This window comes from Notechis scutatus, chromosome 5 (genome assembly GCF_049901735.1).
Source record: "Notechis scutatus isolate UNSWTSFEM ecotype Mainland chromosome 5, rNotScu1.2, whole genome shotgun sequence".
In the NCBI taxonomy this organism is placed as follows: domain Eukaryota; kingdom Metazoa; phylum Chordata; class Lepidosauria; order Squamata; family Elapidae; genus Notechis; species Notechis scutatus.
In genome coordinates this window covers 21345014-21360748 of record NC_142013.1, presented here as the reverse complement: position 1 = coordinate 21360748, position 15735 = coordinate 21345014, and the positions used below count along the sequence as shown (strand labels likewise).

Below are 15735 nucleotides of genomic sequence, written 5' to 3'. Positions count from 1 at the left end.
GAACACTTCCTGATCTTATATATAATCCATCCTCGAAACTCTCAATGTATCTACATATTTTTTCTTCAAGAAATATTAAAGTAAGGAGCAATTTTAATTTATAGCTCTTTGAAAACACATGTTTATAAATATTTCAAATCATGTGAAATATTTATGCAGTTAGTAAGATTTTCTGTTTTTCTGCAATTGCTAATGCAACATTTCTTTCATATTTTTTTTTACTATAACAGGCTGATTTTGTGAAAATAGCCCATCCTGATCCTGCTTTCAGGGAAGCTGCTGAGGAAGCCTGCAGAAGCATTGGTACTATGGTAGAAAAGTATGCTTTTTTTTCAATATTTTAAAGTTTGTATTAACCTTTCACACTTATCTTCCAGATGTATGAACTTCTGCTCCCCACATTCCTAGCCAGAATTCTTGGAATTGAGTTCTGTGTAGAGCTGAAAGGTGCTCAGATTGGGGAAAACTGATTTGTCTGGTTAATCTGAGCTGTAGTGATCAGTAATGCTATAATAATGCTAAGCAGGGTTGAACTTATTTAATAAATAAATAAATAAATAAACTTTTAGAGTTTAGATAAATAAACTTTTAGGGAATTGCCAGCTAGATTGCAGGGAGGAGTTGAAACAAGGGCCTACCTTGACATAGGACCTAGCTTGGTTACAGCCTGAATCTATTCATGAGTGATTCTGATTGCTTGTGCCTGGCAGTACAGCAGGAACTATTCTTATACATTTTTTAATGTATTCTATAATCATTGAGGTTGACTCAAGGTAGAATGTGTGCCTCTACTAGTCACTAATCCAGGGGTGTCCAGCCTTGGCAATTTTAAGACTTGTGGACTTCAACTCCCAGAGTTCCTCAGCCAGCAAAGCTGGGAGTTGAAGTCCACAAGCCTTAAAGTTGCCAAGGTTGGACACCCCTGCACTAATCAATAGCAAGGTATTCTAATTTATTCCCATGAAATAAAGTCTAGTCTACTAGGAAAAAATATTTCTAAAGAAAAGCCATGGTAAAATTATAGGTCCTTATGATGAAGAGCTGATATACTCTTGAAACTACATCCATCAATTGAAAAAAATGTTAGTGGCTATAAGCTTACTTGTCAGATTATTCAATTCTTGTATTGTTTCATACAGTGATTTGCAACAAGTATGATTTATTTTTATTTTTTTGAAATATGTGAAACAATCCATTTTGCCTTAAAGTCATATGTGAACCAGACCTCTAAGTTGTATAAATCACAGATCTATCTTACCATTATATGTATACTAGTTTACTGAAACCCAGCCCAGGGAGAGAGGGGAAGAGGAAAAAAAGAGTAAAGTGGTCTGTATCCCTTACATTCTGTGATCTTGCACCGGCCCCCACAAAAGCCATACATTTTCCCACCTTAAAAAAAATTGAAAACTCACAGAGAAAACACAGGAAGGCAGTAATGGAATAATTGGATGAAAATGTCATGCAGATGTTCTGTAAAAAGTGAGGAATCACTCTAGGATTATATTTCCTCTTGCCTTGTTTATCATTTTAATAAGTTACTTGCATACCTTAGGGTATGCTGGGGAAAAAAAGTATTTGTGATGTAAATTGCTTTTGCTGTCTTCTTTATGCTGGCTGTGTCAGTGATAACTTTTTCTGAAGCTGAATAAGTTTATAAAACATGACGAAAATACAGAATTACAATTAGTAGTAACTAATTGTAAATGTAATATTGGCTATATCTATTTTTTTATTTCTAGATTAAACACGAATGTAGATTTATGTCAGAGTCTGAGAAGATTGTTAATTGATAAAGATGTTATGGATTCTCTTGACCCTGAAACAAGGTACATTTTAATTGTTACAGTAAGAATTTTCTTGTAATGTTCAAAGTAAATATGGAATACTTTATTCCACTAGATCAGCACACATGTTACTGTGGAACATATTGTGAACTTGTTTCAGTCTGTGTGATATCTATGAGTGCATTATTTATTCCAGTCTTGAAGCATTTTTACAAAACAATAGAATCTGAAATTACAAATAATGTTGTTGTTGTATTATCTTAGTTATCTGGCATCTATTTGCAGTATTTCTCTAGTAACTATATAGTTTTCCTGATAACTAAGGTTGCTTGCTAACATAAAACAAGCAATATTTACTTGCTGTGATGTATTTCTAAATATATAGTCATAAAACTGAAGGGGCACGTGTCTTAATTTTAAATGAATTTCTATTAAATACAGTAATTAAATAATAGCACAAATTGTACACATCTTTGTCTTTTTATATGATACTATGAATAAAGAAAAAAGTAGGCTGCAGTATGTAGCTGCTTACCTTTTGTAAGCTTTGTTGGATGGAATAATTTTTGTACTTGTGTGTCTTAAATTCACTTCTTAGTATTTGATTTGTAACATTTGGTTTATATTATTATTTATTTGACATTATTTTCTGACAGTGGAATTTTATTCTTTCAGGCGAGTGGCAGAACTTTTCATGTTTGATTTTGAGATCAGTGGTATTCATTTGAATGAAGAACAGGTATTTATTATTTACAAAAAATTAAAGTAGGCAGTCATTTTGATGCCACATATTCTTTAACTAGGTGGCTTGCAATAATTAAAAAACAGCCAATTAAAAACAAACATTATGTTGTATACCTTCATACTGCCATCAACTCTATATTTGCAGTGTTTCATACCAGTCATCCCGCAGAATAGATTTTAAATTTTAATTGATTGGGGACAATCCTGATTTTATTGATTGGTTTACTTTATTTATTAAATTTATTTGCTACCCATCTCACCACAAGGTGACTCTGGATAGGTTACAAACATGGGAGGCAAGAAGTTCCAAAATGACAGTGTTGCCACCAAGAAAAATTTCCTCATTTTTGACCAACTTTTATTGGGTGTGCATATTGCCTGGGTGTGCATATTGCCTGAGAATCATGAAGGCCCAAGCCATAAAGGGTTCTATAGGTAATAACCATCACTCTGAAGTAGATCTGATACCCTTTAGTAGCTGTTCTCGCAACACATGTGTTATACCCCAAGCATTTGCTGGAAATCAGTTGGATCCATAAGTTGTCTTATGTAGATAAGTTAAAATATTATGCTTTCTGAGCTTGGTTGTTTTCTTGCAGACTTTCATTACCAAACAAGGCAATGTCATCAGTGCTAGAAAGGAGTGGGTTTTACACTCATTTTATGTAGTAGTGGCTTGCCCTATCGACATTGGTGGTTCCTTGATTAGGCTATAGTTTACAAATTGGCCATCAACAGGCACATAGTATTAATTTCTGGTGGAGTTTATGGATGCTGCTATTTTCAATGTTTTCTGTAAATATTTTAATATATTTACATATTATGAAATGTATGAAAAAAACATCTGTTTTATGTTTTTCCCTTATTTGCAGCGCAAGAATGCAGTAAATCTTAATGTCAACATTTTGGATTTATGTAATGAATTTCTCCTGGGGTCTCATCTTCCAAACAAGATTGAGAAGCATGTATTACCAGAACACATTCGCCATAACTTTGCAGTTGAAGGCAGTTTTGCCCAAATCAGTTGTCTCAGTGCAGACAGTCCAGATGATTTGGTATGTATGCATAAAATATATTATTGCCCAATATGGTTTGTATAATTGTTTAGCAATGCACATGAATAGCTTTATAAGTGGTCATCTGTACAGTGTACCTTTTTAAATGGAGCAAAATAAATCATCCAAGTAGTAGAACCAGGAAGGAAGTATTTTGTGTAACTTGAAGTGAGGCATATTCAGAGTACATATGGAGAGCTGCAAATTTACATCTGCTATAGTGTATAAAGTGGACAGGGTGGCATTCAATTTTATGATTAGAAAAAGGAAAACGGTGCTGCTAATTTTCCTTCATTTTATTATAATATTCTCTACATATTGGGGCACTTGTGGAAGCATCAGTAGTAAGTAGAAAACAAATCAATTTTCAATCTCCAGAAGTAAAGCCAATAAAAAACATTTAAATCCACCATTTCTAACTAAAAGACTTGTTTTTGTGGGATCCTTGGTGCTCTTTGAGCTTGGTTGTTTTCTTGCAGGCATTTCATTATCGAACTAGACAATAGTTTGGTCTTATTTTATATACTTTATAAATGCCTTAACTCTGTCAGTATTGTTAGGAGTGGTCTTGGTGGTTCCTTGATTAGGCTATTGTTTACCAATCAGCCATCATCAGGCACATTGAGATCAACAACATCTACCAAGGTATTGAGAGACATCCAAAAGCGAAAACGGAAATAAAAAGACCAAAACCAGCAATCAACATTCAGGTGAGTAGAGATTAACACCAAGATTAATACTAGCAATAGAAATAAACAGTATCCCAATCAAGGAACTACCAACTCGGACAAATAAGCTAATAGTAAACAACATCCTAATCAAGAACCGAGAGCTCCCAGGTTTCTTATATTAACAGAGTGTAGTCTGGTGAGGGAGAGGATGCTGAATATGGAGATAAGTTGAAGGACAAAGGAAGTGAGAAAAGGAAAAAAAATCTATTGCAAACAAAGTCCTGCATTTTCTTTTCCTATCAAAAATTGAGACCTCTGCCTTGTTTCTGATAGAAAGTGGTCAAAGGATTTTTTTGGGGGGCTGCCAACTTTAGTAGGTAAAGCATCCATTCAATAGTGAGGCAAAGGAGGCAAGAATCAAAATGCCCCTTAGCATGATGCCATTACTTCCCAGATGGGCATGTGATTTGAGAAACTCCCTTACAACTAGAAACACTCCTGAAGAATAAATGGGTGTAGAAATTTGGCCTTGTTAATTTACAAGAATGATCTAGACCAGGGTTGTCCAACCTTGGCAATTTTAAGACTTGTGGACTTCAACTCTTCAACGCTTTGCTGGCTGAGGAACTCTGGGAGTTGAAGTCCACAAGTCTTAAAGTTGCCAAGGTTGGACACCCCTGATCTAGACTGTCCAGGAAAGCCGAACGATAGGTTTCTTTCATCTCCTGCCTCCAAGAAAAAGGAGAACATTTCAAAATTAAGGGACCAAGCAGAGCTTAAGCACAGGAACACAACAGAATTTATACTGTACAAGAGGTAATCTCTGCTGTAGTTTTTCTGGCTTTTGGGGGTTTTTCCGGTGGTGCTAAAGAAAAATGGAGATTGGAGATGTATCCTGAACCTCAGGCATAGGAATAAAATAGATTCATCAGGCATTGAAACTTTAGGATGCCTGGATTAAATTCAATTATGGAAGCCTTTCTGCTGGTTCTGAGAATTTGGTTGAGGCCAGAATCCTCCATCAGAGGTTCTTCAGGTTTGTAAACTGGAGCAATCAGTTGCAGTTCAGAGCCTTTCAGGCCTTGTGTTAGATGTGACTGAAAAGAAAATGATTCCTGAGGGGGACAGGAAGCTTAACCTTTTCTTGTAGGAAGAAAAGGTAGTGTTAACCCTTTCCAGCTCTTTTCTCTTGGCTATATTTTCTGACAACCTGTGAGGGAACGGGCTGCCCAGAAAACCTGTGCTGTTTACAGCACCTTTTTCTTTAAGCCAGGGGTGTCAAACTCGTGGCCCGCAACCTGGATGTATCACGTGCTGGCCCCACCCCTTCCTGGTTTAGCAAAGGGGTCCGGATACATCACGTGATGACACGAGTTTGACACCCCTGCTTTAAGCTTTTTCACCAGCTCACTTATCAACCCAGCAAACCTGACTATAAAAGCTGTGATACACATATATGTTGGTGGAAGTAAAGCAACCAGAAAGAAATGGGTTGTTTTTTTTAGCAGTACTTACAAGAAATATTAGTTGCAGTAGCAGGAGTAGTAGCAGCAGTGGAGGAGAGTGGAGAATAGTGAGCAACAGTAGGTGAGCTCTTAAGTGTGTTGTTTAAGGTGTTGTGTTATTAACGCTTTTGGTGTCTTGAGCCCACCAAATTAAACTATGCAGAGGTATAGTTTAAAAGACCCTGTGACACGCCCAAATAGGTACTTTGTAATAAATACAGAAAGATCAACAATTTGGTGGTTCGAATCCCTAGCACTGCATAACGGAGTGAGCTCTCGTTACTTGTCCCAGCTTCGGCCAACCTAGCAGTTTGAAAGCATGTAAAAATGCAAGTAGAAAAATAAGGACCACTTTGGGAGGAAAGTAAGAGCATTCCATGCACTTTTGACGTTCAGTCTTGCCGGCCACATGACCAGGGAGATATCTTCGGACAGTGCTCGCTCTCTGGCTTTGTAACTGAGATGAGCCCCCCCCCAACCCCAGAGCCGGAAATGACGAGCACTAATGTGCAACCTTTACCTGTACCTAATAAATACAAAAAAGGAGGAAAAATACAAGATACATATATAAAAATAGTCTTAGTTTATCATATGGAATAATGTTGATAAGTCTTTTCATTCTATAATAAAGAAGTAGTTCATTATTAGAGAGACAGCGCAGATGGGCATTGTATCTGAAATATGATAATTGAGGTCAACAAATTGAGGGCATAGTTGTAAACTGTTTATTTTTTTAGAGTTCCTCTAACATAAAAACCTTTTTATACATGGTGATGATATTTTAACTGTCAGTTTTTTACTATCATTTATTTTGGTGTTAATTATGTGTGTGTATATATTCATTGCTTTTATTGTTGTTAATACTAGGTACGTGAAGTTGCCTACAAAGTTTTTCTATACCCGAATGGTCAGCAACTGCAGTGTTTAGATGAACTGCTTGCCAGTAGAAATACTCTGGCCCAGTTAGTTGGCTATGATACATTTGCTCATCGAGCTCTTCAAGGAACAATGGCCCAAACCCCAGGTAAATGCATCTTTGCACTGAAAGGGAAGGAAGAGATGAGAACCAGTGCTAGCTATGCAAACTACTGCATGGAATTAGGACCAACTTTTTGCTAACAATATAATGATTATAATGATTACATTTTGCAATCTTCTAAAAGTTTCTAAACTTTTTGCTAGAGTGTATTGCCACCTCAGAGTATATTGAGTATATTGCCACATCAGCATACCATGAGTTAATTTGATCTTTACAGAAACAAATCCTAAATAATCAAGTGTCAATAATTAAATAATTAAAGTGTCAATTAAATGGAGGTATTTTATTGTTCTATACTTTGTTGATTATTAATATTTTGCATTGATCATACATATTAAAATTGCTCTTTTTATATGTAAGGTTCCAGTGAGTAGTCTAATTTAATGCTGAAGTTTCTCTGTTTTGGTTTAACTATTAATACAGGTAGTCCATGTTTAGCAGCCACAGTTGGCACTGGCATCTCTATCCCTCAGCAAAATAGATGCTAACTCCACCTCTGTGCTTTCCAGCTCAAAACTGACAAGATTAAACAATTTCACATTTTTGTTTTTTGTTTGCCTTCTAACTGCTCCCCCACCCTTGGAACACTTGTCCTGAAGCTGGGATAATTAACAAGAAAAGAATGTTTATATATTACATTCACTGGAGAAAAAGGGATTGCAAGAGAGTAAGCAGACATGCAAGGAAAAGATATATCAAAAGTAATTGACTGGGACCAGTGGTCGTGAGCACATTGCATAAGTTCTCCCCCCCCCCCCTTCACAAAATGGTCGGTTTGTGTAACATGCTAGCAACTGCCAGCACATTGCTTTTGTTGCATATTATCTATATAGTGTGCCTGCTTCTCTCTTGTAATTCTTTCCTCTCCAAACTTTCGGCAAGGGGAAATAAAAAGAAAAACAACATGTCAAACATAGGACATGTACTGACTGTAAATTACTATCATGAGACAGGGTTGACACCTTTTCTCCCTAGAAGTCAGGGTTTAAGCTTCCTGTTCCATGGAAAAACCCTCTTCCCTTCAGTCATGTCTGATGCCAGGCTAAAAGGCAGCAGCACCCTTTTAGCGTCAAATGATTGAAGAATAAGGCAGTTGGCAAGTGAAAACTATCATAACCAGGTTTTCATCTTGTACGCAGTGTTAAAACATCACTATTTATTAAATTGTTCCCATTTTATTTCTCCACAAGGCTCAAAACCACCTTTGTTATCTTCAGAGATTTGGATTTATATACCACTATATTTACAGTTTTAGTACTGTTTATAGCAATTTTGGTACTGAAATACTGATTACTAATGTATTCAGCTTTTTTCAGTATGATTTCAATTAGGTTTTTCACTATAGGCAGTTTAGTAAATATGTTTATTTTAGATAAAGTTGTGTTGTTACTTCTTAAAAGTTTCTTATACTTCTTTTTTTAGAGACCGTAATGCAGTTTCTGACAAAGCTTTCAGATAAATTATTCAGTCGGTGAGTCATTTTTTCAAATTTAATTTTATTAATTAAGAAAGCAATTTCCACTTGTATCAAGGCAAAAATCTTTTTATAGTTTTATACTAATAGGACTTAAAATGTCTTTATGGGTTTCTTATTAGTTTTTAAAATCTTGATTAAAATATTAAACCATTTTAAAAGATGTTAAATATAAACATTTATAGAGCCAGCTTGTTGTAATATTAATATATCAGTTAGAAATTAGGAGAACTGAGCTCTAGTCCTGCCTTAGGCACAAAGCTAGCTAAGTGATCTTGAGTCACTCAGGCTCTGTCCTAAGACAATGATAAGTAATTTCTGACATCTTAATTGTCTTCTAATGGAAGAAGGAAAAATTCCCATATAATTTCTTAGTATTATATGTTACTAGAACAGTCCTAAGAAATGAAGAAATTGCATTTCTTTCTCTGATAACATTTTATTCTGTTTTTGCTTGACTTATACAAATTAATTAAAATTATATTATATTAATTAATTAATTATTAAAACTAAATAAAAGTTAATTATACACTTGTTTTGTAGCACTCAAAAGGATTTTGAAATGATGGAAGGTATGAAAATGAAACTATATCCTTTCAAATCAGTAAGTGATACATTTTTCTCCCTTATAACTAATCTAAATTGAACCTTAATTTGAAAAAATATTTTTAATAATTCCAACAATAAATTGACTTGATATAACTATCCTTTTTCTTTTGTATTTATGTCATTTCAATATTTGGTTTCAGGATTAATATTTTTAAGAAATAACATGCTGAATGATACTGTTTTCCACATAACAAATAAAAAATTAAGCTAGAAAATATAATATGGTATCTTAAGTTAAACCTGTTCAGGGTTGATACAAGGTTGAGAAGAATGAGATCAGACTTGAAGAATTGTTCAAATTTTATAACGTTAACTGGATCATTATCTTTTTTTTTTGTTTCTGCCTTTGTTTCTGTTTTTGTATTTTTAATACTTTAAAAACTTTAAGATTTAATAAAATAGCATATGCATTCAAAAATATGGTTAAAGCTTTCAGAAGCACAATCCTAAGTAAAGTATATTATAATATAATTCAAAATAAGTTAACCACCAATGTGCTACCTGCTAAAATACTCTTGTTAGTGTTTCAAAATGTGGTTTCTTTCATTTTCAGAAATTAATGCCTTGGGATCACCCATATCTTAGTGGTATCTTGCGTGCTGAGAGGTAAGCATTCGATCCTTCTCTTAACCTCTCTAGTTTTTTTTAGTTATTATTAAGAATTGTTAGGCATGAAAGATTAGGTTCACTCTCTGATAACTCCTTTTTTGGGCTCTTCCTGCCCAAATAAGATACTTTTCCACATCAATATCTTAAATTGGAACTTTAAACCAAAGAGCAGAGAAATTTTCCAATAATCACTTTAGTTATCTTGAGAGTCAGTTTAGAGGATCCTATAATTGCAGTGAATTATTTTGGAAGGGCAAGGAAACAGATAAATCTTATTATTGGATACAACAAAATCTTTTCAGCCTAGCTCTATAAATACGGCAATAGCATTTTTAGATATTTTAACACTAGGGGGTGTTCTTGCCTAAATTTCACAGTTTTTTCACAACTGTAAAGTTTCATTTTGGATGAGCAGTCTTTTAGCTATACTATCACATACTATCAGTGTAATTTGTATTCTACTTAGAATTTTATTTTTCATAATGGATTGTGATACCATTGCTTCTACTCTCTATATTAAAATCCCCTTAGTACTATAGTTTTTAAGAACCTTGAAACAGGCTTCTTCAGAGAGGCATTTTGAGGTATCTGAAGGATTTTGCTGTCCAGATGGTGACACATTAGGGACTATTTGTTGTTTAAGTTTATACAATTAATTTTGTGTATTTTAATATAATACTGTAATAGTAAACTGCTTTGGGTTTTCAGAGTAGCATATAAGCTGAAGTAATGCAATTAAATTAATAAATGACTTTTTTTTAAATAAAACTCTTGGGAAAAATGTTTGCTTTGCTACATATATTTTTAAAAAATTGCTAGATCGTTTCTAATTAATTAAGACCTGTACTTTCTTGTATCAGAAACAGGCAATGTGAGGCTTTAGAATTTGAAGCCCAGAAATAATGAAAACTCCTTAATCTCCCAACACATAGACCAATTCAACAAGAGTTTTAACTGAGAAACTAAGAATCCTAATCCAAGCTAAACAAAAAATGCAAGTGAATTCCTGGAAGTTTGGCATTCAGACAGATCAGCCATCCATAGACACATAGAGATAAACCAAATTTACACTTCATTCAAATTACACATTAGAAAAGTTAAGAAAACAAAAAGACCAGAACACATCCTCTCCACAGCAGCCAACACCCAGATAAGTGGGGATTAATACCAGACAAATAAACAAGCAGAAAACATATCCTAATCAAGGAACTACAAGGAGAAAACTACACCCTACCAACACTGCCAGGGCAAGCTATTGTATAAAAACAGGGACTGAGAATATACATATATTCTCTTCTATTGGATTTTAGAATGTAAACTATTAGCACAGGACTTAATTTTAGTTAAACCTGTTCAGGCGTTTGCTATAAGACTCCAATCTTGTATATAAATACTTAGAAATAAGCCCTACAGGACATATTAAGACATAGTTATAAATCAATTAGGATTGTTCTATGCATGGACTAGCTAATTTCCAGTCTTGATTGAAAAAGCACTTGAGGATACAATTCACACGCTTTTGATAGACTATATTTCTTACTAAGGCTGTAATTTGTATGTTTAGGAATAAATCCCATGAAACTGAGTAAGGTTTCCTATGTTTGCATATTTAGAAGTCTCAAACATCAAATTAAACTTAGTTGGTTGAAGGCACGCTGCAGGTCTAGATGATTAATTTTGAGTGGTCTGTATTATTTCAACTATTAAAATTTTAGCTAAGTATGCATTTCTCTGAATTTTGAAAAATGTATTCAGATTTTGTTTATAAATGAGGAAAAATGTATGTACACATGGATGCTACACAGTAAATATTGTAGATTTAAAGATCTTAGACATTGATTATCTCTTAAGACTGTTTAAGGGTACAGTCTGACAAGAGAGTGAGTGAGTTCATGAAATGGATATACAGTATAATATACTGTAGATCTTGGACTGTGGAAAAGATTGTTTCAAAATGTGTCTTAACCACAAAGCCATGGGTAATCGTGAGTTAAATCCAATATTTTAGCCTAAGATGAGGCAATTCTATGGCTAAAACTGACTGTGTGATCAGGACCTCTAGAGAAAGTATATTGAGGAACCTCCCATCCTCAAGGATGTGGGCAAAAATGAAAGGATTTCTCTGTGGTAAATCCCCACTCAGTGGCACACCCTTTACCTAAAGGTTGATTATGTTATTAACAACACAATACAGAATCTTTACTGTGGTTCATGAATGCCACATGACATTTCAGCTGAATAATTTGTAATAGATATTTAAACATAATAATTTTCATAATTGTTAAGGCTATCAAAAACCCATTCAGTGAAGTTGATGGTAGTCATACACAACATATTTTCCCCAAATGTTCAGTCTGATTGAGAGTAATTTTATATGCCAGTATTTTGTTTAAACCACTGAAAGCATACAGGCTGTGATATAATTGTTTGTCATTGCCCACCAAAATTATTGCCCTTTAGTAGCACAGTCTTTAATGTTTGAATCGTGCTGTTCATGAAGAATAATGAACAAACTTTACTTATTTCATTGGACCAGTTGACCTGATTTCTTGCCTATAAAAATGTTATTGAGCCAAACTGAAATCCTTGGATTCTCTCCCCTTCACAAATCTCCACCAGTCCTACAAACTTTTAATGTGAATCAGGATTTCAGTTCAAATAAACCAATGTTCTCTTTAATTTATCAGCTTTATTGCCGTGTATGTTGGGCTATCACACAATAAAAAGTTTTCTATTCAATTGTTTAGGTGATATATTAATGTTACTTCTGATGTAAATTGCAAAATCTGCTCTAAAAAGCAAACAATATATTACAGTACAATACATTACAATATAATACAATACACCTACACTATCAACAATACTTATATTGCATTATATTAGGAAGCTGGCATGCTGTAGCAAGGCTTGAATGTCACTTTGATTCTCAAAATTCTTCCAGGCTTCAGATGGATCTCCAAAGCTTAATGGATGGCTGTGGTCCATAGTTCTTTTGTAAGGCCTGCAAGCCCAGAAAGAAAGATAAAGATAAGCAGGAACATTAGAGAGAAGGTGGAAAAGAATACTCTGCTCAGTATTTTGGGAATAGTTAAGGCTCCCAAGAAGCATTTGTAAAACCACCCGAATTTATTGGATTAATTTAACTATGCCTTTTGTTTTGATCACAGGGATTATACATTATTCTTATGAATGGTTCATTAGCCCCCTGGAATTATGCAAGTAACATGGGCTGCCACATACATTTCTTAAAAAAAATTAAAGCCTTTTCATTGTATCTTTTAAATTGACTTTATGTGTCTAGGGATAAATGATACGTCTGAATGCCAAACTTCCAGGAATTCCCTAGCATTTTTGGATATTATCAGATTGCCAATTGAAACTGGTTGAATCTGTACAAGATTTGTGAAATTAAAAAGTTTTCATCATACTTTTGGACTGCCAGTTGGTCTTTGTAGATGCATTTTGCCAGTCTTCTAGCTGTCTTTTGTAACATTACTGTGCCCTTACATTGTTTGCTATATTCTCAACACTGATAGTTTCCTACCATCAAATCATCTTTCTTCGTATGGCACAATCAATATATTGACAACCAAATATATTGTAGACTCTACTAATATTTCTGAAAGTGCTTTTGTGTAACTATTCTGATCTGACATCATGCCTAATGCAAGATGTTGTATGAATCCATCATCCAGCTGTTCTCGCCTCACTTCTCACAACCAGTGGTAACGTCCAGCATGGTGTCAATAGGCTGTTGACTTTCCTTGCTTTGGAAGGAATATCCATTGATGTGAGTCAAATAAGCATAGAGAGCAGTGGAAATACACCTGTCTAAAATGACTTTTTCATACATAATTTACATTTGGGGCAGAAAATTCCAGTCTTGCTAGCAAATGCATATGTACATGTATCAATGTATATGAGATAGCAGTTTATTTTATTTATTTGTATCCTACCTTTATTGACAACTTAAGGCAATGAACATATCCAACACACCTTCCACCTCCTATTTTACCTACAAAAAGAACCCTGTGAGGTGGGTTGAACTAAAAGAGAGTGACTGACTTAAAGTCACCCAGTTGGTGATGTCTCATGTTCTTTTGTAACACATGTTCTTTTTGGATATTTTAGATATAATATTGAACCAAGTCTATATTGTCCCTTTTTCTCTCTTGGGGCATGTATGGATGGGCTGAACATTTTGTTCAATAAGCTTCTAGGAATCTCTCTCTATGCTGAACAGCCTGAGAAGGGAGAAGTGTGGTGTGAGGATGTTCGTAAACTGGTAAGAGATTTAATTTCTAAATGCCTCGAAGTTAACAGATAAAAGCGATAAACATACTACATCTAGTAAGGAAGAATAACAATAATAATCTTTCTCTACTACCCTGTTTCTCCAACAATACGGCCTCCCCCAATAGGAAGTCCCAGCATGTTTTATAGGCATGAAATGAAATTAAGCCCCTCCCCCCAAATTAAGGCCTATATTAAAACATGCAAAATGGGGGGGGATGGTGGGGGGGCTTGCCGTTAGGAAGCACTTTTGTTGCACACCCGGATATGGTGCTGCCTGCGTTGACCCCAATATGAAGTGCCCCACCAATGCCGAGATCAACATCCAAGCCATCGCTGCCCGCCCGCCCGAAGATGCAAGGGGGGGAATTAAGTCACCCCCAAAAAGACGGCCTAGCCATTTTTTCGGGGCTCAAAAAAAAATAAGACCCGGCCTTATTATATGAGAAACACGGTACATGAGTTGAATCTATGCTAAGTTAGTTCTGTTTAATCTTGCTGAAATTCTGTTTCATCAATCATAATTTATTTAATTTAAGTACGACTTGGAGAAATTATGGAAATGAAACTCAGTGTTAAATCTGTGATTGAGGGGGAAAAACACAGGTCAGAGTTAATAGATTTATATGTATTTATAGACTTTAGGCTCTAGCAGTCACTGAGATGGTTTCTGAGAGCAGCTAGGACTCCACTAAGAGCTCGTGTGACAAAACTAATTCAGACTGATTCTGTCTTCAACTTGTCTCCATTATTAGATGAAAATCAAATGTGGAATCCAGTTAGGCAGATTTTATATTTAGATTTTGGTATGAAATTATCAGCACTCACCACATGGCAAATTTTTCAACTTTCACGTTTTATTTTTAGGCAGTTGTCCATGAACAAGAAGGATTATTGGGATATATTTACTGTGACTTTTTTCAAAGGCCAGACAAGCCTCATCAGGTAATTTTTTTAACATCAACGATCACTTTGAATTTATCTTATCCCCACTCTCCAAAAATTAATACATGGTAAAATATAAAACGTATTTGATTATTCAGAGCAAATCAAGGATATGCCATTTAAATTAAAGTACATTTGGTTAAAAAAAACTGAGTTACATAAAATCCAATATATTTTTTTTTGTATTTTTGCAACAGCATGTTTAAGAATATAAAAATAGTGCAGATGATGTGGACTCAGAATACACCACCTTCCTTTTTGATGCCTCCTGCATTAGAAGTAGATCATTTCAAATTCCTTCTGTGCCACCTCAGGCATCCAGAATTGCCAGGTTGACGGCCTAAAAAGATGATGACTTCTAGTGACCATTGTTTTGGAAACAACTTAATAAAACATTTAACATAGCCTTAAATGAAGGAATAACAAAAACCATCACTTTGAGCTTTTTGGGAAAGAATGCTTTCATGTTTAGTCCTTTTGTGATATAATGTCACAATTAAAAGTCCTTTCTTCATTTTAGGGTATACAGAATATTTTGGCCACTGGCTATGTTCTCTTAAGGCAGTGACCCCCAGCCAGGCATCGGTTCTGCGGAGAGAGATTTTTTTCATGGACTGGAGGGGGTGTGGTTTCGTGTGCTGCCTGCATCCCGCAGATGGGGCTTCGCTTGTTTGCGCAGCTCAGTTTCTGGCATGCCGTGGACCAGTGCCAGTCCATGGATCAGGAGTTGGGGACCTCTGTCTTAGGGTCTATGATAATTCACCATGGCCAATTCGCCCTGTTTAACTCGCCACAGCCAACTCACTGCAGGACAACTCACTGCGGGACAAGAGTTACACTAATATCAAAGAAATGGTGGAATAGAATCATTAAAGAAAGGATGCAAAAGGAGCGAAAGAACAAAATGTGAATGGCAAAAATTAAATTTTTTATTTATTTTAAATAATTAAATAGAATTGTTAAGTTAACCCGCAGCGAGTTGTCTGTGATGAGTTGTCCCATTC

At 35.0% G+C, this 15735-nt stretch overlaps 1 protein-coding gene across 1 annotated transcript in view; it reads left to right on the top strand.

The window, feature by feature from the left end:
* Nucleotides 1-15735, top strand: part of MIPEP (mitochondrial intermediate peptidase) — a 62135-nt gene that overhangs the window by 6108 nt on the left and 40292 nt on the right. The window contains exons 3-12 of the mRNA XM_026675064.2: nt 231-319; nt 1743-1829; nt 2463-2526; nt 3404-3586; nt 6630-6786; nt 8224-8272; nt 8819-8879; nt 9438-9490; nt 13625-13778; nt 14654-14731. Coding sequence (XP_026530849.2) covers nt 231-319; nt 1743-1829; nt 2463-2526; nt 3404-3586; nt 6630-6786; nt 8224-8272; nt 8819-8879; nt 9438-9490; nt 13625-13778; nt 14654-14731 — 975 coding nt within the window. The remainder of the gene's footprint in view (nt 1-230; nt 320-1742; nt 1830-2462; nt 2527-3403; nt 3587-6629; nt 6787-8223; nt 8273-8818; nt 8880-9437; nt 9491-13624; nt 13779-14653; nt 14732-15735) is intronic.